The sequence below is a fragment of the Oncorhynchus mykiss genome, chromosome 12 (genome assembly GCF_013265735.2).
Source record: "Oncorhynchus mykiss isolate Arlee chromosome 12, USDA_OmykA_1.1, whole genome shotgun sequence".
Classification (NCBI taxonomy): Eukaryota; Metazoa; Chordata; class Actinopteri; order Salmoniformes; family Salmonidae; genus Oncorhynchus; species Oncorhynchus mykiss.
In genome coordinates this window covers 34,753,460-34,778,004 of record NC_048576.1, presented here as the reverse complement: position 1 = coordinate 34,778,004, position 24,545 = coordinate 34,753,460, and the positions used below count along the sequence as shown (strand labels likewise).

At 42.4% G+C, this 24,545-nt stretch overlaps 2 protein-coding genes across 5 annotated transcripts; one reads left to right on the top strand and one right to left on the bottom strand.

The window, feature by feature from the left end:
• Nucleotides 1-7,122: 7,122 nt before the first annotated feature.
• Nucleotides 7,123-11,037, bottom strand: ubb (ubiquitin B). Of its 2 annotated transcripts, XM_036937463.1 has the most exons (3): nt 10,883-11,037; nt 7,607-9,892; nt 7,123-7,378 (listed from the first exon to the last, which is right to left on the bottom strand). In XM_036937463.1, exons 2-3 carry the CDS (start codon nt 9,882-9,884, stop codon nt 7,371-7,373), a joined length of 2,286 nt encoding a protein of 761 aa, XP_036793358.1. In that variant the 5' UTR covers nt 9,885-9,892; nt 10,883-11,037; the 3' UTR covers nt 7,123-7,370. The 2 variants fall into 2 exon arrangements, with proteins under 2 accessions (XP_036793358.1, XP_021479246.2); XM_021623571.2 differs by having other exon boundaries at nt 7,123-9,892.
• A 7,622-nt stretch (nt 11,038-18,659) lies between these two features.
• cenpv (centromere protein V) lies at nt 18,660-22,981 on the top strand. 3 transcript variants are annotated; one of them, XM_036937459.1, is made up of 7 exons: nt 19,318-20,095; nt 20,221-20,335; nt 20,496-21,221; nt 21,322-21,414; nt 22,302-22,371; nt 22,462-22,576; nt 22,750-22,981. In XM_036937459.1, the coding sequence occupies exons 3-7, from the start codon at nt 21,211-21,213 to the stop codon at nt 22,917-22,919; spliced, it is 459 nt and encodes a 152-aa protein (XP_036793354.1). In that variant the 5' UTR covers nt 19,318-20,095; nt 20,221-20,335; nt 20,496-21,210; the 3' UTR covers nt 22,920-22,981. The 3 variants fall into 3 exon arrangements, with proteins under 3 accessions (XP_021479245.1, XP_036793357.1, XP_036793354.1); XM_021623570.2 differs by lacking the exons at nt 21,322-21,414; nt 22,302-22,371; nt 22,462-22,576; nt 22,750-22,981 and adding exons at nt 18,660-19,107; nt 19,206-19,310 and having other exon boundaries at nt 20,026-20,095; nt 20,496-20,775; XM_036937462.1 differs by lacking the exons at nt 19,318-20,095; nt 21,322-21,414; nt 22,302-22,371; nt 22,462-22,576; nt 22,750-22,981 and adding an exon at nt 19,206-19,310 and having other exon boundaries at nt 20,496-20,775.
• The last annotated feature ends 1,564 nt before the right edge of the window (nt 22,982-24,545 follow it).

Sequence of the window (24,545 nt, the reverse complement as noted above, 5' to 3'; positions counted from 1 at the left end):
TGCTGGTCTGGGCTGGTAAAATAAAATTTTAAATGGAGTAGCTAATAAGAGCGAAAGTAAAAATAGATCCTGGGTAGGTTACCCGACACTGGTTAGAGTGGAGTGGGGTTGTGAGAGTTATTTCCTCACACCTTGGATTGAAATGTGGGCCAGGATAGGGCTGGCCCAGTCTGGGTAATAACCTAAATTATGTATATTCTAACAAGCAATATGGTGTTAGGTCTAATTAATACAAAAACATTGTGCTCATTAGGCCTAGCCCATGTGTGTGTGTGTGTGTGTGTGTGTGTGTAATATGATATTGCAGACTGCTGGACTGGGTCACCTGAATTGCAGTACCATCTCGATCAGTCTCATTTTATTTATAGGCTATAATCCTTTTCACAACAATATTTCTCACACAAAATACTATTGTAAATCTCCCAGACAGTCCCACACTAATTTCAGAATCAACTACTTCCACAGACTGGGGTTGAAAGATACTGTAGACCGTTGGAGATGTTAGGGGTCACAGGCTGCTCTTCTCATGCTCTGTGGGCGAAGGTTTTGAGGTCAGGTTCAGTTCATGAGTGTACTACAGACATTTAAGGAGTTCAATTCTCATTCTGTAGTATGTATGGACTATGTGGGCTCCTCCTCAGGTTGCCAACACTGTATTGATTACTTTAGCTGGAAAGGTCACTGCATATGTTGAAAAGCTTTTATACAGGCTGCTTGTGTCAGCTAATTTCTGTGTGGTAGTAATCCTGTTTTATGAGGGGAATGGAAGTTTAGGCAATCCTATTTCAGATTCAAGTGTAAGATAATACAGTCCTACACTACAAGGCCAAAATGATGTGGACACCTCTTCAAATTAGTGGATTCGGCTATTTCAGCCACACCCATGGCTGACAGGTGTATAAAAAAAAATTGAGCACACAGCCATGCAATCTCCATAGACAAACATTGGCAGTAGTATGGCCCGTACTGAAGAGCTCAGTAACTTTAAATGTGGCATCGTCATGGGATGCCACCTTTCCTACAAGTCAGTTCATCAAATTTCTTCCCAGTCAACTTTAAGTACTGTTATTGTGAAGTGGAAACGTCTAGGAGCAACAATAGCTCAGCTGTGAAGTGGTAGGCCACACAAGCTCACAGAACAGGACCACCGAGTGCGGAAGCACGTAACGCATAAATTCGTATGTCCTCGGTTGCAACACTCACCACTGAGTTCCAAACTGCCTCTGGAAGCAACATCAGCACAATAACTGTTTGTAGGGAGCTTCATGAAGTGGGTTTCCATTTCCGAGCAGCCGCACACAAGCCTAAGATCACCATGCACAATGCCAAGCGTCGGTTGGAGTGGTATAAAGCTTGCGGAATAATGGTCTGGGTATCAGGTTTAAGGTAAGACCCAGATGCAGACCGTGTTGAATAAACAATAATTTAATGATCCAACAGGGACAGGTAATAGACAGGTCAAGGCAGGCAGGGATCAGTAACCAGAGGTGAGGCAACGGTACCGGACGGCAGTCAGGCTCAGGGTCAGGTTAAGCAGAGGTCAAAAATCCAGCGGAGGGCAAAGGTACAGGTCTGTAGGTAGGCTCAGGCAGAGTGGTCAGGCAGGCGGGCTCGGAGTCAGGACAGGCAAGGGTCAAAACCAGGAGGGCCAGAAAAGAGAGACTGGGAAAAAGCAGGCGCTGAGAAACTAAAGCTGGTTGACTTGACAAATTGGCAAAGGACAAGCAGAGAATTCAGGAATATATACACAGGGGATAATGGGGAAGATGGGCGACACTTGGAGGGGGGTGGAGACAATCACAAGGACAGGTGAAAAAGATCAGGGTGTGACACTGGGGCTGTTTTTCATGGTAGGCCCTTACCTGTTTCAGCATGACAATGCCCCCGTGCACAAAGTGAGGTCCATACAGACGTGGTTTGTCGAGATAGGCGTGGAAAAACTTGACTGGCCTGCACAGAGCCCTGACCTCAACCGCATGGAACACTTTTGGATGAATTGGAACACCGACTGCGAGACAGGCCTAATCACCCAACATCAGTGCCCGACCTCACTAATGCTCTTGTGACTGAATGGATGCAAGTCCCCGCAGCAATGCTCCAACATCTAGTGGAAAGCCTTCCCAGAACAGTGGAGTCTGTTAAAGTAGCAAAAGGGGGACCAACTCCATATTAATACCCATGATTTTAGAATGAGATGTTCAATGAACAGGTGTCCACATACTCTTGGCCATGTAGTGTATTTCAAAAAACACCACATAGCCTAGTCTGGTGTAAAGTGACAAAGTAAAAATACTTTTAAGTACTACTTAAGTCGTCTTTTGGGGTATCTTTATTTTTACTCCACTACACTCTTAGAAAAAAGGGTGCTATCTAGAACCTAAAAGGGTTCTTCATCCGAAGAACACTTTTGGAACCCTTTTTCTAAGAGTGTACATTCCTAAAGAAAATATATACTTTTTACCATACAGTTTTCCTGACACCCACTCATTACATTTAGAATGCTCAGGCAAGACAGCAATCCTGACCGGTTGCATCACCGCCTGGTATGGCAACTGCTCGGCATCTGACCGTAAGTCACTACAGAGGGTCGTGCGTACTGTCCAGTACATCACTGGGGCCAAGTTTCCTGCCATCCAGGACCTATATAATAGGAGGTGTCTGAGGAAAGCCCATAAAATTGTCAGAGACTCCAGTCCCCCAAGTCATAGACTGTTTTCTCTGCTACCGCACGGCAAGCGGTACCGGAGCACCAAGTCTCGGACCAAAAGGCTCCTTAACAGCTTCTACCCCCAAGCCATAAGACTGTTGACAATTAATCAAATGGCCACCGGACTATTACATTGACCCCCCCATTTGTTTTGTACACTGCTGCTACTCACTATTTATTGTATATGCAGTCACTTCACCCCTACCTACATGTACAAGTTACAAAATAACATGTACTAGCACTAGCTAATAATAGCACACTGACTCGGTACCGGTTCCCCATGTATATAGCCTCGTTATTGTTATGTTATTGTGTTACTTTTTATTATTCTTATTTTTTACTTTAGTTTATTTGATAAATATTTTCTTAACTCTTGAACTGCACTGTTGGTTAAGGGCTTGTAAGTAAGCATTTCATGGTAAGGTCTACACTTGTATTTGGCGCATGTGACAAATCAAGTTTGATTTGACTTGATTTGAATATGTTCCAATTCCAAACCTATTAATATAACGCATTGCCTCTGATGTGGCTGACTCACTAAACACAAATACTGCATTTGTAAATTGTGTCTGAGTGTTGGAGTGTGCTAGTTTGGGACAAGTCTTTTTAGCTAACATTCCATTATTTTCCACTTAATGTCATTTGGCAAAGAGACTGGCATTCCAGCAATCTCAACGTTCAATATGCAGCTGAATTTACAGTGCAGTTGCTGATTGGTAGTTGGAAACAATATTAATATTTTCCGTATATAATTTGAAGAACAATAATAAACAATACCTTTGCAACCTGCTATGGTCATTCCCTTGTGAGAACCCACTGGGCACACACTGGTTGAATCAACGTTGTTTCCAAGTAATTTCAATGACTTGTAATGCACATTAAGACCACAAGATGTCATTAAGACCACAAGATGTCACCAAATATCCCCAACACTTTCCCTGGCTGCCACTGCTCTTGCTCAACAAAAAATGTCCTCTGTGTTTTTACATTTTTTATTTCACCTTTATTTAACCAGGTAGGCCAGTTGAGAACAAATTCTCATTTACAATTGCGACCTGGCCAAGATAAAGCAAAGCAGTGAGACAAAAAGCAACAACACAGAGTTACACATGGAATAAACAAAAGTACAGTCATTAACACAATAGAAAAATCTATATACAATGTGTGGAAATGGAGTAAGGAGGTAAGGCAATAAATTGACCATAGTAGCGAAGTAATTACAATTTAGCAAATTAACACTGGAGTGATAGATGTGCAGATAATGATGTGCAAGTAGAAATATTGGTGTGCAAAAGAGCAAAAAGAAAGTAAATTAAAACAAAATGGGGATGAGGTAGGTAGTTTAATGGGCTATTTACAGATGGGCTATTTACAGATGGGCTGTGTACAGCTGCAGCGATCGGTAAGCTGCTCAGATAGCTGATGCTTAAAGTTAGTGAGGGAGATATGTCTCCAACTTCAGCGATTTTTGCAATTCGTTCCAGTCATTGGCAGCAGAGAACTGGAAGGAAAGGCGGCCAAAGAGCTGTTGGCTTTGTGGATGACCAGTGAGATATACCTGCTGGAGTGTGTGCTACGGCTGGGTGTTATGGTGACCAGTGAGCTGAGAATAAGGCAGAGCTTTACCTAGCAAAGACTTATAGATGACCTGGAGCCAGTGGGTCTGGCGACGAATATGTAGTGAGAGCCAGCCGACGAGAACATACAGGTCGCAGTGGTGGGTGGTATATGGGGCTTTGGTGACAAAACGGATGTGTCATCACAACTTTTGGAGATATTTCAACATTTTGATTTTGTGGTAAATTGATCAAATTCTTTGAAAATGTGAAAAAGTTGTAGATATAGTCCAATGAAGTTAGATCTATAATTGTTGTTTTTAAAATACCTTAAGATAAATAATCCACTTGTTTAAAGAGAAAAAAATTGATATTTTTTAGTAATGTTATGTCATTTAGACAATTACTATCCCAGTTAGCACTAGGTTATGCTAACTTGCTAGCTAGCAACTTCACTAGCAGATTGTCTGAGGTAAAATACATTATAAAGATAATGTAACTTAATTGCAGTTGTAAATGTTTCCAATAGGGACTGATAGCTTTTAGCTATTTTACACAGCATTTTATGTCATATAGTTTCACCATAGGGATGGTGCCAGGTTTCCTCCAAATGTGACACTTGGTATTCAGGCCAATAGTTCAATCTTGGTTTCATCAGACCAGAGAATCTTGTTTCTCATGGTCTGGGAGTCTTTAGGTGCCTTTTGGCAAAGTCCAAGCTGGCTGTCATGTGTCTTTTACTGAGGAGTAGCTTCTGTCTGGCCACACTACCATAAAGGCCTGATTGATGGAGTGCTGCAGAGATGGTTGTCCTGCTGGAAGGTTCTCCCATCTCCACAGAGGAACTCTGGAGCTCTGTCAGAGTGACCATCAGTTCTTGGTCACTTCCCTGACCAAGGCCCTCCTCTCCCGATTGCTCAGTTTGGCCGAGTGGCCAGCTCTAGGAAGAGACTTGGTGGTTCCAAACTTCTTCCATTTAAGAATGATGGAGGCCACTGTACTTTTGGGGACCTTCAATGCTGCAGACATTTTTGGTACCTTTCCCCCTTCCTCTGTGCCTCGACACAATCCTGTCTCAGGGCTCTACGGACAATTCCTTCGATCTCATGGCTTGGTTTTTGCTCTGACATGCACTGTCACTGACTGAGACCTTATATAGATAGACAGGTGTGTGCCTTTCCAAATCATGTCCAATCAATTGAATTTACCACAGGTGGACTCCAATTAAGTTGTAGAAACATCTCAAGGATGATCAATGGAAACAGGATGCATCTGAGCTCAATTTCAAGTCTCATAGCAAAGGGTCTGAATACTTGCGTAAATAAGGCATTTCTGGGTTTTTTTGTTTACTTTTTTGTCATAAGTTTTCACTTTGTCATTATGGGATATTTATTTAATAAATTTTAGAATAAGGCTGTAATGTAACAAAATGTGAAAAAAAGTCCAGGGGACTGAATACTTTCCAGAGGTACTGTAGATGTCTGCAGCACAGCAAAAAAATAATAATAATCCAGCACCCTCCTGGGAAAAACTACTTCCAGCACAGGTGTTGGTCGCCTAAATTCACATGTAGGCTAGGCCTAATATATAGGCTGGCATACGAATGGTGGATTAATAGCCCCAGCCTATGAACAACATTCGAATTTACAGTCTTCACTGTTCCCTACCGCTAGCTTCTCCACTGGCCTTTCAGTAAAAAATAAATAAATTCGAGGAAAGAAGCACCTTGCTCTTTGATTTTTTTTTTTAAATATATATATTATTTTATTATGACCACAAATACAAAAAAACCTTGCTCTTGCTCGCTGGATAAAAAATAGGCTAGTGTTCACGATGAACTGGCGGGAAGTTTGAATGTCGTGAGCTTCTTTGGTGTGATGTGATCACATAGGCTGGTGGTAAAATGCAATAAACGGGAATGCTTTGTTCTCCCCACACTCTACGTTCCTAGCCCACGCCCAATGTTTATGTTTACAATGAAATGTATGTCAGAATGCCTGTTAAAATGTGATTGCTGGTAAAGTGACAAGTTGCAAGGAGTGAAATGCACAGTAATAGTTGAACAGAGACAGCAAGCAGGCTGTGTGCCTCTGGCTGTCAGCAAATAAAATGTAATTGTGCTGCCTGGCAATTATATGTATAGCATTTACTTTTACTCAAGTATGGCAATTGAGTCCTTTTCCCACCATTGTTAGGCTACTTGAGTACATTCAAATTTATACTTTTACTCTAGTATTTTACTGGGTGACTTAGTAATTTTCTATTAAGTTAACTTTTACAACCATCAGTGGGCTAAAAACTTTTTCCTTACAGCTGCCAGTTTGTTTTTAGCTTTTGTCAACAGGGGGCAGCAAAGGCTCATTAATAGGAATTCCCAGGTACAGAACTACATTTTGCAGTAGCTTGGTGGTAGTTGAACTAAATTCAAATCGTAGTAGTATTCAGCAGCTATTTTGCCATGCAGCTAACTACTGGAGCTACAATCATTTTTTGTATATAAAAAATAAAACATGTAAGCAATAATTTTCTGCACCATTCTCATTTGAAAGTGTTAAATAGCAAATTACTGATAGCATACGACCCAAAGTGACCTGTCTTGCCATTGTAGGCAATTCCCCTAGCTTGTTGTAGAGAACAATTTGGGAAAAGGGAGGCTAGGAATACGGCAGTTACATTCACAGCCATTTCATGTACACCAGCTGTCTCGTCACAGAATCTTAATGTAATTAGCCACATATTGCCCTTTGGTGGGCTGAGTAAGCTATCAAATGTCAGTAACCATTTTTTAATTACAATGAAACCCATCAAAGCACTTGAATCTCCAGCTTTAAACCAGTGGGAAGTAATACCTCAAAGGACTTAGTGTATGTATATAGGTTTAATTAAATAGCATTGTTTCATTACAAGTGTGACAATATACCATGTTTCTTTTACATTGTGAAAGACACCTCATGTAATCAATTTAAGATACACGTTGCATTATTTTTTGTATAATAACATCTCAAAGCTATGAAAGGAAACTGAAGACAAAATAAACGAAATACCTTTATGGCTTCAAGAATAAAATATCTATATATTTGGTCACTTTTGAAAAAAGCAGGGGAAACTTAAGGTCCTCCCCTGAGACGCAGCACAAGATGGAGGGTGGATTCTTTCTGGATGTTGTAGTCTGAGAGGGTGCGGCCATCTTCTAGCTGCTTGCCGGCAAAGATCAGCCTCTGCTGGTCTGGGGGGATGCCCTCCTTGTCCTGGATCTTGGCCTTCACATTCTCAATGGTGTCGCTTGGCTCAACCTCGAGGGTGATGGTCTTACCTGTCAGGGTTTTGACGAAGATCTGCATGCCTCCCCTGAGACGCAGCACAAGATGGAGGGTGGATTCTTTCTGGATGTTGTAGTCTGAGAGGGTGCGGCCATCTTCTAGCTGCTTGCCGGCAAAGATCAGCCTCTGCTGGTCTGGGGGGATGCCCTCCTTGTCCTGGATCTTGGCCTTCACATTCTCTATGGTGTCGCTTGGCTCAACCTCGAGGGTGATGGTCTTACCTGTCAGGGTTTTGACGAAGATCTGCATGCCTCCCCTGAGACGCAGCACAAGATGGAGGGTGGATTCTTTCTGGATGTTGTAGTCTGAGAGGGTGCGGCCATCTTCTAGCTGCTTGCCGGCAAAGATCAGCCTCTGCTGGTCTGGGGGGATGCCCTCCTTGTCCTGGATCTTGGCCTTCACATTCTCTATGGTGTCGCTTGGCTCAACCTCGAGGGTGATGGTCTTGCCTGTCAGGGTTTTGACGAAGATCTGCATGCCTCCCCTGAGACGCAGCACAAGATGGAGGGTGGATTCTTTCTGGATGTTGTAGTCTGAGAGGGTGCGGCCATCTTCTAGCTGCTTGCCGGCAAAGATCAGCCTCTGCTGGTCTGGGGGGATGCCCTCCTTGTCCTGGATCTTGGCCTTCACATTCTCTATGGTGTCGCTTGGCTCAACCTCGAGGGTGATGGTCTTGCCTGTCAGGGTTTTGACGAAGATCTGCATGCCTCCCCTGAGACGCAGCACAAGATGGAGGGTGGATTCTTTCTGGATGTTGTAGTCTGAGAGGGTGCGGCCATCTTCTAGCTGCTTGCCAGCAAAGATCAGCCTCTGCTGGTCTGGGGGGATGCCCTCCTTGTCCTGGATCTTGGCCTTCACATTCTCAATGGTGTCGCTTGGCTCAACCTCGAGGGTGATGGTCTTGCCTGTCAGGGTTTTGACGAAGATCTGCATGCCTCCCCTGAGACGCAGCACAAGATGGAGGGTGGATTCTTTCTGGATGTTGTAGTCTGAGAGGGTGCGGCCATCTTCTAGCTGCTTGCCGGCAAAGATCAGCCTCTGCTGGTCTGGGGGGATGCCCTCCTTGTCCTGGATCTTGGCCTTCACATTCTCAATGGTGTCGCTTGGCTCAACCTCGAGGGTGATGGTCTTGCCTGTCAGGGTTTTGACGAAGATCTGCATGCCTCCCCTGAGACGCAGCACAAGATGGAGGGTGGATTCTTTCTGGATGTTGTAGTCTGAGAGGGTGCGGCCATCTTCTAGCTGCTTGCCGGCAAAGATCAGCCTCTGCTGGTCTGGGGGGATGCCCTCCTTGTCCTGGATCTTGGCCTTCACATTCTCTATGGTGTCGCTTGGCTCAACCTCGAGGGTGATGGTCTTGCCTGTCAGGGTTTTGACGAAGATCTGCATGCCTCCCCTGAGACGCAGCACAAGATGGAGGGTGGATTCTTTCTGGATGTTGTAGTCTGAGAGGGTGCGGCCATCTTCTAGCTGCTTGCCGGCAAAGATCAGCCTCTGCTGGTCTGGGGGGATGCCCTCCTTGTCCTGGATCTTGGCCTTCACATTCTCAATGGTGTCGCTTGGCTCAACCTCGAGGGTGATGGTCTTACCTGTCAGGGTTTTGACGAAGATCTGCATGCCTCCCCTGAGACGCAGCACAAGATGGAGGGTGGATTCTTTCTGGATGTTGTAGTCTGAGAGGGTGCGGCCATCTTCTAGCTGCTTGCCGGCAAAGATCAGCCTCTGCTGGTCTGGGGGGATGCCCTCCTTGTCCTGGATCTTGGCCTTCACATTCTCTATGGTGTCGCTTGGCTCAACCTCGAGGGTGATGGTCTTGCCTGTCAGGGTTTTGACGAAGATCTGCATGCCTCCCCTGAGACGCAGCACAAGATGGAGGGTGGATTCTTTCTGGATGTTGTAGTCTGAGAGGGTGCGGCCATCTTCTAGCTGCTTGCCGGCAAAGATCAGCCTCTGCTGGTCTGGGGGGATGCCCTCCTTGTCCTGGATCTTGGCCTTCACATTCTCTATGGTGTCGCTTGGCTCAACCTCGAGGGTGATGGTCTTGCCTGTCAGGGTTTTGACGAAGATCTGCATGCCTCCCCTGAGACGCAGCACAAGATGGAGGGTGGATTCTTTCTGGATGTTGTAGTCTGAGAGGGTGCGGCCATCTTCTAGCTGCTTGCCGGCAAAGATCAGCCTCTGCTGGTCTGGGGGGATGCCCTCCTTGTCCTGGATCTTGGCCTTCACATTCTCAATGGTGTCGCTTGGCTCAACCTCAAGGGTGATGGTCTTGCCTGTCAGGGTTTTGACAAAGATCTGCATCTTTGCACCTGAAATAGAGTGAAAAATCAGTTAATCATGACAATGCAAATTATATGTCCCTATTGAATTAGTGTACCACTCAATACTAATGTCCATTGTTAACAAAGTGAAGTAACACCTCAAACTTGTTATTCTGGTGCCAATAACTTTTAATTTCATGCATTTGCCATTATGCAAGCTCAAATTTGTTGGGACTGTAACCAAAGATTTTATTACAACTAAACCAATATACTGTAGTTTCCAAGTGGGACAAATTAGTCAAGTGGGCAGAGCCAAGCATGAGCTAGCTAGATCCTATTAGGTGTTCTAGCATGCATTTGCATATATCCGTGTAGTAACTAAATTCGCCTTTGCACTCCTAAACGTGATTTAAGACTTTTATACGGTAAAGGCTATAGAAAAAACCGTAGTCAACTCTGTTCATAACAGATTTTAACTTCTGGAACAGAACTTAAGATAAAACGTTGTCGATGAGAACGTGTAAAATGTAGGCCAAAATACATCTCCCACTGGGCTTGGATGCGTCACATTTATACATCCGGTGAAATATCTGTGGCGTAACGCTAACCGTTTGGATTCCGTACCGGCGCCATCTTCCCCCTACTAACTAGTGTGCCCTTTGTTCACCTGGCTAGCGAAGCAGCATAAAAATGGGGGAGAAAACGAACAACCGTCGCTACGGCTAACAAACTTCCAGGGATAAATATTACCCGAAAACTTTCACCTGTACAATTGAGGCTTTTTTTTTTTTTTTAAATGGTTGAGGCACAAAAATTAAATATTTTGTGAGGTTAGAGCAAAACACGGTTGTTCAACACCATTCCGGTAACGTTAAAATTAGACCTGACAGGCTAACAGTCTTCCCTCACAAAATATTTATTTTTTGTGCCTTACTCATTTAAAAAAGCAATTAAATCGAGCCCATTAGTTAGCTAACAAAATACTATCTGTATTTTTTTTAAACGCTAAACTTAGACATATCAAATCAGTGTACTTACGATTGACCTCAAAGAAAACGAAATTGTCTTTGATAATTTCTTCTTGCTTCTATGTTCAATAGGTTCATGTATTGTATTTATACAAAGAAAACGTTGTGACGTAGAAAGCGTCATATGACAATATCCATCCGCTATTGAAAACATAGTCCGTTCTGTAACCTGTACATTTACGATTTACATTGCATTAATCAACTTCGATTGCAATAAATATTCATATTATAACACATATACAAATTATCGATTAGGACAAGGTGATTTAAAAACATTACTCGCGGCGGAGTCACATTTATCTGCTGTGTGCTGAGATTTCTCTATAAATTGCTGGAACGATCCACGTGAAGAACCCATCCTCCGAATCTGTGATTGGACGCTTGTTTGTCTGAATAACGATTGGTGGATGCTAATGTATCGCTGCGTTGGAATGTGAATGTTTTCAAACTTGTCTGACGGTACCAGGAACTTTCCAAACAACACTGATATGAAAAACAAAATGTTTTGAGTCATTTCCGATCAACTGTAAAAACAGTTTGAGGCTCAAATTATTATTTGCCCTGTTCAGTGTTGGGGGATTATTGATGAAACAATGGAAACTTTTTAGACAATATGTACTGTCTGTCTCATATCCTCCTATTGATATAGGCCTACTAACACTGTATCAATACCAAGACAATCCCTTCGTTAAAGCTATATGGCACAACCTGTCAAATACCACTATTTGTCAGTTGTTCGCATTTGTTTCTGTAAACATAATACATAAAGAGCAAATGTCATGGCATTTCCCAATCCTAAAAAAGCAACCAGTAGCAGACCTTTTCATCCAACATACTTCTTAATATAGAGCAGAAACATGCAGCATGAGGTCCAGCCTCCAGCAGATGGGAACGTGTTTCCCAACATATGCTTCCAGCTGCTTTGTCTGCACATGTAAAGTAGGCCAGGCTGAAAAAGCTGACACTACTTCGTCCATGAGCCAGACCCCCAAATTTGGGCAGTCGGGCTCACTTGGGCCTAAAATGTTTCATAGTGATTTTCTTGAAGGTCTATGTCCCTTGAGTTGGAAAATGTGTGATAGCAGTGCAGCGATGGTAGCTTTCTCTATGTTATCACTCTTTCTTTCATACATTTTTTATTTAACCTTTATTTAACTTGGCGAGTCAGTTAAGAACAAATTCTTATTTACAATGACGACCTATCAAAAGGCAAAAAGCCTCCTGCGGGGATGGGGACTGGGACAAAAAAACATAAACAGGACAAAACGCACATCACACACATCACGACAAGAGAGACACCACAACACTACATAAAGAGAGACCTAAGACCATGGCAGCAACTCATGACAACACAGCATGGTAGCAACACAACATGACAACAACATGGTAGCAACACAACATGGCAGCAGCACAACATGGTAAGTCACTGGCTTACTGGTGCTCTTCCATGCCGTCCCTAGGAGGGGTGCGTCACTTGAGTGGGTTGAGTCACTGACGTGATCTTCCTGTCTGGGTTGCCCCCCCCCCCCCCCCCCCCCCTTGGGTTGTGCCTTGGCGGGGCTATACTCGGCCTTGTCTCAGGATGGTAAGTTGGGGGTTGAAGATATCCCTCTAGTGGTGTGGGGGCTGTGCTTTGGCAAAGTGGGTGGGGTTATATCCTGCCTGTTTGGCCCTGTCCGGGGGTATCATCGGATGGGGCCACAATGTCTCCTGACCCCTCCTGTCTCAGCCTCCAGTATTTATGCTGCAGTAGTTTATGTGTCGGGGGGCTAGGGTCAGTCTGTTATGTCTGGAGTACTTATCCGGTGTCCTGTGTGAAATTAACTATGCTCTCTCTAATTCTCTCTTTCTTTCTCTCTCTCAGAGGACCTGAGCCCTAGGACCATGCCTCAGGACTACCTGGCGTGATGACTCCTTGCTGTACCCAGTCCACCTGGCCATGCTGCTGCTCCAGTTTCAACTGTTCTGCCTGCGGCTATGGAACCCTGACCTGTTCACCGGACATGCTACCTGACCCAGACCTGCTGTTTTCAACTCTCTAGAGACAACAGGAGCGGTAGAGATACTAAATTATCGGCTATGAAAAGCCAACTGACATTTACTCCTGAGATGCTGACTTGTTGCACCCTCGACAACTACTGTGATTATTATTATTTGACCATGCTGGTCATTTATGAACATTTGAACATCTTGGCCATGTTCTGTTATAATCTCCACCCGGCACAGCCAGAAGAGGACTAACCACCCCACATAGCCTGGTTCCTCTCTAGGTTTCTTCCTAGGTTTTGGCCTTTCTAGGGAGTTTTTCCTAGCCACCGTGCTTCTACACCTGCAATGCTTGCTGTTTGAGGTTTTAGGCTGGGTTTCTGTACAGCACTTTGAGATATCAGCTGATGTAAGAAGGGCTATATAAATACATTTGATTTGATGGTAGCAGCACAAAACATGGTACAAACCTTATTGGGTACAGACAACAGCACAAAGGCAAGAAGGTAGAGACAACAATACATCACGCGAAGCAGCCACAACTGTCAATAAGAGTGTCCATGAATGAAGAGATGGAGATAAAACTGTCCAGTTTGAGTGTTTTTTGCAGCTCATTCCATTCGCTAGCTGCAGTTTGACAAGTGGTTCTGAAAGGTTGTGAAATTACCTTTCAAATGATATACTAATGATATACTATTGTTTCAAAATACTACAACATTGACATGAGAATATTGGAAGCTTAGCCATAGAATTCCATATGTTTTTTTTGTTGTTGAATTTTACCCCTTTTTCTCCCCAATTTCGTGGTATCCAATTGTTGTAGTAGCTACAACTCCCGTACGGGCTCCGGAGAGACGAAGGTTGAAAGTCATGCGTCCTCCGATACACAACCCAACCAACTGCTTCTTAACACAGCGCGCATCCAACCCGGAAGCCAGCCGCACCAATGCGCCGGAACACCGTGCACCTGGCCACCTTGGCTAGCGCACACTGCGCCCAGCCCGCCACAGGAGTCGCTGGTGCGCGATGAGACCCTAACCCGGGCGACGCTAGGCCAATTGTGCGTCGCCCCCCGGTCGCGGCCGGTTACGACAGAGCCTGGACTCTGATGGCACAGCTGGCGCTGCAGTACAGCGCCCTTAACCACTGCGCCACCCGGGAGGCCGAGGCACCATATTTCACACAGACAGATAGAACAAGGTTTGAAAAAGATTTGTAGATACATCACAGGATTCACGTATTAACCCCACAAAAGCCTTTTAACAACTCAACTCAATTGGATAAATTTTGCATGACCATACCTGTATGAAATATAATTGTAGTATGAATGTGTGACAGGTATAAAGATGTTAAATGATTCACAGAATTGTGGTAATGTGCCCCAAAAGTTGTCTGAATCACTGATTTCTGAAAATGTCATGATCAATAATTGCAATATTAATTACAATAGCAATAATTACAATAAAATAGCTTCAAGTTCCTTGGTGTCCACATCACCAACAAACTAACATGGTCCAAGCACACCAAGACAGTTGTGAAGAGGGCATGACAAAATCTATACACCTCAGGAGACTGAAAAGATTTGGCATGGGTCCTCAGATCCTCAAAAGGTTCTACAGCTGCACCATCACCGCCTGGCATGGCAACTGCTCGGCCTCCGACCGCAAGGCACTACAGATGGTAGTGCAAACGGCCCAGTACATCACTGGGGCCAAGCTTCCTGCCATCCAGGACCTCTATACCAGGCGATGTCAGAGGAAGACACTAAAAATTGTCAAAAACTCCAGCCACCCCAGTCATAGACTGTTCTCTCTGCTACCGCACGGCAAGCGGTACCGGAGTGCCAAGTCTCGGTCCAAGAGGCTTCTAAACAGCTTCTACCCCAAAGCCATAAGACTCCTGAACATCTAGTCAAATGGCTACCCAGACTATTTGCAGTGCCCCCCACCCCCACACCCTCTCTCTACACCATGACAATGCATAGTCACTTTAATAACTCTACCTACATGTACATACTACCTCAACTAACCGGTGCCCCTGCACATTGACTCTGTATCGGTACCCCCCTGTATATAGTCTTGCTTTTGTTATTTTTACTGCTGCTCTTTAATTACTTTTTACTTTTATCTCTTATTCTTATCTGTATTTTTTTTAAACTGAATTATTGGTTAGGAGGTCATAAGTAAGCATTTCACTGTAAGGTCTACTACACCTGTTGTATTCGGCGCATGTGACTAATACGATTTGATTTGATTTGATCCTGTTAAAAGTTTTCATAAAACAGAGGACTAGAAACTCCATAAGGATGCCAATAGGTTTTAAACAAATATCTTGATGATGAGAGCAGCAAACTATTACACATAGCTAGTCTTAATTAAGATGTATTCTTACTATGGGCCCATAGCAGATTGGTCTGTTACTAGAATACTAAAAGTTATATAATTGGCCTCAACAGGTTGAACAATTAATTTTACTACATTGTAATGGAATGTATGGGACAGGTTTATAGCCCTTACAATGAAAGGAGTTAAAGGAAAACATTGTTTATCATGTTAATCAGCCCACATCCCTGACTATTTACATGTATAAATCAATTTGACATGTTTGAAGATTAAGTATTGCAATTAAGGATGAAACATATTCAGAAATTATTCAATTATATTTCATACAGGTATGGTTATGCGAAATCGATCCAACCATTGAGTTGTTTAGCGGCCATATTGGAAAAAGCCTTCTGTGAGATTAATGCATGAATCTTGTGATGGCCACCAAGAGACCCTGTTCTTGTCACGACTTCCGCCGAAGTCGGTCCCTCTCCTTGTTCGGGCGGCGTTCGGCGGTCGATGTCACCGGCCTTCTAGCCATCGCCGATCCACTTTTCATTTTCCATTTGTTTTGTCTTTGTCTTACACACCTGGTTTCAATTCCCCAATTACTTGTTCATTATTTAACCCTCTGTTCCCCCATGTTTGTTTGTGAGTAATTGTTTATTGTATTGTGGTCCGTATTTGTGGCCTTGTATTTACACGACACGTATTGTTTTATTATTGAGTAAAATTGCTTTCATTACTCATATCTGCTGTCCTGCGCCTGACTCATCTCACCAGCTACACACAGACGCACCACAGTTCTAGCTACGTGTGTGAAATGCGGTGCCTCTATCACTAAAGTTACAATCCAAAAACATAGCTTCCCCACTACATGGGATTCTATGGCTAAGTTTCCAACATTCTAATGTCAATGGCACAATATGGGCTATTTTTTAACAATAGTTGTTGCTGGTACTTTCAAAATTGGTGATATTATATATAATTTGAAAGGTAATTTCATGACCCTTCAGAACCACTTGCAAACAAAGATTAAAATGTATCAGGGTTTCCTTTTTTGATTAAAGGGTATATGTGAGCAATAACTTGTTGTATACTGACATTGTTTGTCATAAGGTAAAATCCCTATGGGAAAAATGCATGGGATGGAAGGATGGAAGAAAGACTGATAACACATTGCTGCACTGGTATAACACATTTTCCAACTCTTAGGGACATACTGTAGACCTTCACGAAAATCACTATGAGACATTGTCAGCCCAAGTGAGCCCAACCAACCTCCCTGGGCCCTGGCTCATGGACTAACTGCCAGTAAGGCTCTCTACCTTTCCTGCTCTGCCTAGAGAAATGAATGAGATATCTAGAGACAAAGCAGAATGATTAAAAAAGAAACGTACAGGTTTGAAGGAAATAAGTATTTTCAGAGTAACCAACTTCAGGATTGTAATGGATAGGCTAGTCATAGCGTTGTACAAACTGGCTGAACAACCCTCATGGTAAATACAGGTTTCTTGGTAAGAGAACACAAGTAACTGCTGCCAAATAAATGTACAAAAAAAAAACAATACACGGTGTCACTCATCAAAATGAATTACATTGTTTAATCTTTGAGCAACTCCTTTGACTCCTGATTCAGGGTGAGATACATATCAACCCAGTTGTAATCTTTACCATCCTGGCCCAATAGCAATCTGGTTTGGATTGATATTACACTCTTGATGGAGTTTGTGAATTATTTTCCATAACCATCACAGACTTTTCTTTTAATACATCATTTAACACGTTGTTCCTGTAGCGGCTAGATGTTCTTTATTATTCGGCCATCAGATTTGCAACCAATGCTCCTTATAGGACACATCCCTGCACTCTATACTCCTCTGTAAATTGGTAATCTCTGTATACCCGTCGCAAGACCCACTGGTTGATGCTTATTTATAAAATCCTCTTAGGCCTCACCCCCCCCCCCCTATCTGAGATATCTACTGCCGTCCTCATCCTCCACATAGAACACCCGTTCTGCCAGTAACATTCTGTTAAAGGTCCCCAAAGCACACACATCCCTGGGTCGCTCCTCTTTTCAGTTCGCTGCAAATAGCGACTGGAACGAGCTGCAAAAAACACAAAAACTTTACAGTTTTATCTCCTAATTCAAAGACTCAATCACGGACACTCTTACTGTCAATTGTGGCTGCTTCACCTGATGTATTGTTGTCTCTACCTTCTTGCCTTTGTATTGTTGTCTGTACCCAATAACGTTTGTATCATGTTTTGTGCTGCTACCATGTTGTGTTGCTACCATGTTGTTGTCATCTTGTGTTGCTACCATGCTGTGTTGTCATGTGTTGCTGCCATGCTATGTTGTTGTCTTAGGTCTCTCTTTATGTAGTGTTGTGGTGTCTCTCTTGTCGTGATGTGTGTTTTGTCCTATATTTTTATTTTTAATCCCAGCCCCCGTCCCCGCAGGAAGCCTTTTGCCTTTTGGTAGGCCGTCATTGTAAATAGAATTTGTTCTTAACTTACTTGCCAAGTTAAATAAAGGTTAAATGCTATAGTCCTTCTGTTTTATTTCAAGAAGAGACACAGACTGGTGTCATAATGACCAAGCAGTTATCATCAGTTATTTTTAGGCACACTGATTTGGCAGTATGAAGGTATCTGTGACATGGTCATACAGAGCACCGTCTAGACACTTTAGCTAGAATATACAGTACATGTTAACTTATAATATTTGTGACATTATCAAATTCAAGCATTGTCATTTAATGTGAACAGTCAGTGTTTTGAGCAGCTGAGGGTCAAGTTTGATATTCTTCTGCCTTCCAGGGAATCAATAACTGGCCAACTGTATATTGAAGGAGTGGTTTGGTTTGTCTGGTCTGTCATTTAGGTCAGTAACAGTATTCTCATAAGGATACACAGCATGCACTATGGACTGTTGGTTCTTCATGTGACTCAATCCCAACGCGTGATCGCCACGTCACTCTTTCCTTAAGACTAGTTGAGCTTATCTGGAATGTGTTTGTGCAAGCCTGCTGTACTTTGCAACCCAGTCTGGCTGTTTGTAATTATGGGAGGGAGGACAATTTTTCATGCAAAACATGTTCCATAAGTCTATGTTGAGTACTGTATGTAAAGAACTGCTTCATGTAAATGATAGTTTTATAAAATATGAGAAGCGATTGACTAGGGATCTCACGACAGACGTGGATATACGTTTATTGTGTACTATAGTAACCACAGCCCTTTTTGGATAGCGTTCTTATAACCCTCTACTCAATTATGTAATCATCCCTATTAATTAGAAATGTATTGTTCTTTATTCATGAGATAATCCAATCAAATCTTGTGGTGAATAGCATAAATTATAATTAAATTAAACTTGTTTGTTTGAATGTTTGTCTGTCAACTGTTAGTTACCAAGCTACAAATGAGCTTGGATACAGTATCAGTGTTTTGGGACAGCATGATTCAGCATGTAATGTGGGAGAGGCATAGTTACAGAAGGTGGCAACACTGGCAGACTCGATGTGATTCCACGTAAGCAAGGGAAGTTGTTTCGCAATAATGCCGCGTTCAAAACTGGAAGCTCGGAACTGGTAACTCGGAAATCTTTTACCTCCGACTTCAGTGCGTTCAAAACAACTGTGAATTCGGTAAAAACGAGCTCCTACTGGGAAAAACGATCTGACCGGTCATCCAACTCAGAATTCCAGCTCGGGCCTCTTTCTAGAGCTCTGACTTTCCGACATGAAGATCACTAAAGCCATGATTTGATCTCGTATTTCTCTGAGTTCCCAGTTGTTTTGAACGCGACATAACCTTGTTAAGTGACGCGTCACTATCTTGGTTGGTGGAATATTTCACGGAATGCAATACACTGGAATTCGCTTTCGATTCCATTGAAACGTTGCACGGGGAAACGGTGCGTATACCTCGAAAAAAAGCCTCTGTCAGTTTTGAAAAGAAGCATGAAGTAATGCCTCACGAACAGTCTAAATAGGTTGTGTTGTCTTTACACAGGGTGGGACTGGGAATGGATCACGTGAAGCACACAGGCGCATGCCATTGTGGGGCTGTCAGATTCGAAGTCTGGAATTCCCCAGACCTTCTTGTTTTCGATTGCGAGTATGCCGGTTCTTTATCACATTCCAGTAGCCTAAAACTTTACATACCTAACACAAACATAATCTAATATTTTCACATTGATCCACTACAGAATGGTTTAATAAACACTGGACATATAGGCCTTCCTTTTATTATATATGGAATAGATACCCCACTGGGCAAAAACGGTTTAAATCAACGTTGTTTCCAGGTCATTGCAACGACAGAATTCAATGTTGAATCAATGTGGAAAACTGAGTTGCCTTGTTCACGTGCTAGTTGGAACTAGGAAACCGAAATGTCCGTCTTGCTAACTGGTTGTCGTTAACAAATGCCGCGTTCAACTAATAGCAAGTTGGACATGTCCTAGATCTGACTAGCATGTGAATGCGGCAAGTGGATTTGCAAAATGTCATAAAACTAAGAGAATTTCGTCTCCCAACCTTTAAACCCAAATCCAATGAAAGGGTGACCTTTTTGTTTGATTTCACGTTGCATTCACGGTAGTTGACAACTCAACCAAATGTAAATAATAACTAGAAGTTGAACTGACGTTTGTGCCCAGTGGGACAGGTCTGACTGATAATGCGAAAAAACGTTTCAAATCACAAAGATGGGGAACTGATATTTAGTTTGTAATATTGTTATTAACTGGACATAATATCACCACACTTTGTAATGAATGGGGGGAAAAATTGAGTATGACAAAATGACTCACTCATGTTTCATTATCTAGTTGTAGTATTTGCACCAAGAAGCAGAACCGTCATTTCATTGTACCAAAACATCAGTTTACCCTTTTACAGGTAGGACAATGTATAGAGGTTTCTAACAGATTTACTCAAAATGTATTTATATATGGTTCAGGTTAATTGCTAGTGAATCCTGCAATTAATGAATATTTAACTTAGTTGATTGTCTTGTTTTACAGGGTTGGGATCATCTGACCACATATACATTCAATACACACGCTGCCAAGCACACATTCTGTAGGATCTGTGGAGTCCAGAGTTTCTACACCCCACGCTCCAATCCTGATGGATATGGTAAGGACGACCAGTATCAATCATGCATGTTGGCTTTTTCTTTATGCTGACGTGCCATGTAATATTTTTGGTTAAACAAGGAGGATGGGCTGTTGGAATGTGTTCCATGCAAGAAAGTTAACAGACTGGTTTGTGTATGTGTGTGTTTGTTTTTCCCCAGGCGTAGCTCCTCACTGTCTGGACACAGGTACTGTGCGCAGTGTGACAGTAGAGAAGTTCTGTGGAAAGAAGTGGGAGGAGAGCATGCAGAACCACCAGACTATCAAAGGCATGTCCAAGCCATAGAACCAAGCCTGTAGCAGACACACACAGCTGAGATAGAAACAACCAGTCCCATATTGTATTACGGAGCCAACTGTTTGGCTCAGTAATACAAATCAACTTTCCCCAAAAAATCTTAAATAAAAAGACCAAACCTACTCTGTTTAGTCACAACCAATCTCTAAGTGTCTGTGTATTTCTTTCTGCAAGTTCACAATTCATTTCAAGTGTTCATTATGCTAAATCTTTTTTATATTGGTACTCTTTGATAGAGGCAGTGAAACCACAGTAGTTGAATGGGTCTACGGTGACAGAGCATGGCCCTCTGGTGACAAGAATGAAGAGAAGAGTATCAATATTTTGGGAAAGCATGATTCAGCATGCATGGTGAGAGTGGAGTAGAACATGGTTCAAGCAGAAGTTGGCAATGTAATGCAGAGCCATATTTAGAGCCATCTCATATTGCTCACAGGCAATAAGGGACTTTCTCTCGCAATATCAACCGACAAACTACAGTAGTGCTTGAGGGATTTTAACTTGCTGACATTTCTGATCATCGATTTCAAAACATATTTAATGGAATACACTGGAATTCAATTTCATTAAACGTTGCAATGGAAAAACGGTGTGTAGCAAAATGTCTTGTCTATGGCCAGAATTTTAAACTCGTATTGAAGTTGTCATGCCTCATGAACAGTCTAAATGTGTTGTGTTGCTTCACACAGGGTGGAACGAGTGAAGCACACAGGCGGATGCCATTGTGGGGCTGTCAGATTCGAAGTCTGGAATTCCCCAGACCTTCTGGTTTTCGACTGCGAGTACGATCTGCAACATTTAAACAGGGATCCATTACAGATATGGTTCACTGCAACAGCAATAGAAAGGGCAGGCTATAATCCTGAGACCTAGAAAAAAAATGTTGTGATTATTTTAATTTTTACATTAGTGTTTGGGGTGAATGTCTAAAAATATTAATATTTTATTGTAAGTGCAAAATTGCCCTCTGTAGTGGTCATTAGGACATAAATATGAAAAAATGTACATGGGTACAGTAGGTGAAATACATAGTTGTGGCATTCAGGTGTCCACTACAGGATATTTCTTAATAAGCTCTTATTTAATGTGAAAAAATGATTACACAGTCCTGACAACTCCCTTCACTATTCCTGAGATATTTATTTTCTAGAAACAATGTGAATTTCCAACTCACAAAAATTACAATTCATAATTACACTTATTTTCAAATGTCCATAAAAATGTGCAATGGTTTTTAAGAACCAGGAATATAGGGTTGTCAAGGTCACACCCCCACACATGATATCATTGAAAAGCCCAGAATGTCCTCTCAAAGGGACAACAGTTCATAATACAGTGGCCTCGCAGATAAGGACCAAGAACTGATGTCCACTAGAGAGGAAACATGAATTGCTGGGTCTTAGGGGGATAACAGAAAGGAAAACAATGCAAATCTGGGGCCCCAATTTATAGTGATGGAGAATTGGAGATACAGGTTTGAGAATGAGCAAAAATAAAAGGAAACTATGGGCTGTTCGTTCTGGCTCAGCGAATGTTTACTTACTTCCTGCCCAAATGACAAAATTTCTGTAGATGAACTGTCTTGATTCTTTTACAATCATATTTCTATTACGGAATTATAACTTACTATGTCCATCACAATACGACTCATTCTGGTTTCTTTATCTAGCTGTAGCATCTGCACCAAGAAGCAAAACCATCATTTCATTGTGCCAGAAAATCAGTTTAACCTTTTACAGGTAATACAACATTTTTACAGGGTGATGTTTGGTAATAGCTCTACCAGGTTGGTCAGTTTGAATGTTAATTTGGTTAATTTCTTGTTTCAGGGTTTGGAGATTATCAACACATATACATTTAATACACACATTGGGAAGCACACATTTTGTAGTACCTGTGGAGTCCAGAGTTTCTTCACCCCACGTTCCAATCCAGATGGATATGGTAAGGACAACCAGTAAGAAACACAGTAGCAGTCATGTTTACCTTTGCTTATTATGTAAACCTAAAACATGCCTTGTATTGTTGTTTGTGGTAAAACAGTGACAATATCAATAGGTTAGAAGTGTCTCTCATGCATGAAACTGAACAAAAAGGTTTGTGTGTTCCCACCCTAGGCATAGCTCCTCACTGTTTGGACCCAGGTACTGTACGCAGTGTGACAGTAGAGAAGTTCTGTGGACAGAAGTATGAGGAGACCATGAAAAACCACCCGAATATCAGAGACTTGTCCAAGCCTGTAGCAGAAACACATACAGTTGAAGTCGGAAGTTTACATACACCTTAGCCAAATACATTTAAACTCAAGTTTTTCACAATTCCTGACACTTAATCCTAGTAAAAATTCCCTGTTTTAGGTCAGTTAGGATCCCCACTTTATTGTAAGAATGTGAAATGTGAGAATAATAGTTGAGAGAATGATTTATTTCAGCTTTTATTTCTTTCATCACATTCCCAGTGGGTCAGAAGTTTACATACGCTCAATTAGTATTTGGTAGCATTGCCTTTAAATTGTTTATCTTGGGTCAAACGTTTAGCGTAGCCTTCCACAAGCTTCCCACAATAAGTTGGGTGAATTTTTACCCATTCCTCCTAACAGAGCTGGTGTAACTGAGTCAGGTTCGTAGGCCTACTTGCTCACACACGCCTTTTCAGTTCTGCCAACAAATGTTCTATAGGATTGAGGTCAGGGCTTTGTGATGGCCACTCCAATACCTTGACTTTGTTGTCCTTAAGCAACTTAGGAAGTATGCTTGGGATCATTGTTAATTTGGAAGACCCATTTGCGACCAAGCTTTAACTTCCTGACTGATGTCTTGAGATGGTGCTTCACATAATTTTCCTTCCTCACGATGCCATCTATTTTGTGACGTGCACCAGTCCCTCCTGCAGCAAAGCACTCCCACAACATTAACACCACCCCCCCCCCCCCCCCCCCCCGCCCCAGTGCTTCACGGTTGGGATGGTGTTCTTCAGCTTGCAAGCCTCCCCATTTTTCCTCCAAACATAACGATGGTCATTATGGCCAAACAGTTCTATTTTTGTTTCATCAGACCAGAGGACATTTCTCCTAAAAGTACGATATTTGTCCCCATGTGCAGTTGCAAACCGTAGTCAGGCTTTTTTATGGCGGTTTTGGAGCAGTGGCTTCTTCCTTGCTGAGCGGCCTTTCAGGTTATGTTGACATAGGACTCGTTTTACTGTGGATATAGATACTTTTGTACCCGTTTCCTCCAGCATCTTCACAAGGTCCTTTGCTGTTGTTCTGAAATTGATTTGCACTTTTCGCATAAAAGTACAATCATCTCTAGGAGACAGAATGTGTCTCCTTCCTGAGCGGTATGACGGCTGCGTGGTCCCATGGTGTTTATACTTGGGTACTATTGTTTGTACAGATGAATGTGGTACCTTCAGGCATTTGGGAATTGCTCTCAAGGATGAACCAGACTTGTGGAGGTCTACAATTAATTTTTTTCTGAGGTCTTCGCAGATTTCTTTTGATTTTCCCATAATGTCAAGCAAAGAGGCACTGAGTTAAGGTAGGCCTTGAAATACATCCACAGGTACACCAAGTGACTCAACTGATGTCAATTAGAAGCTTCTAAAGCCATGATGACATTTTCTGGAATTTTCCAAGCTGTTTAAAGGCAATGTCAACTTTGTGTATGTAAACTTCTGACCCACAGGAATTGTGATACAGTGACTTATAAGTGAAATAATCTGTCTGTAAACAACTGTTGGAAAAATTACTTTTGTCATGCAAAGTAGATGTCCTAACCGACTTGCCAAAACTATAGTTTGTTAACAAGAAATTTGTGGAGTGGTTGAAAAACGAGTTTGATTGACTCCAACCTAAGTGTATGTAAACTTCCGACTTCAACTGTAGCTGAGATCAAACACAGTCCTTTTATTG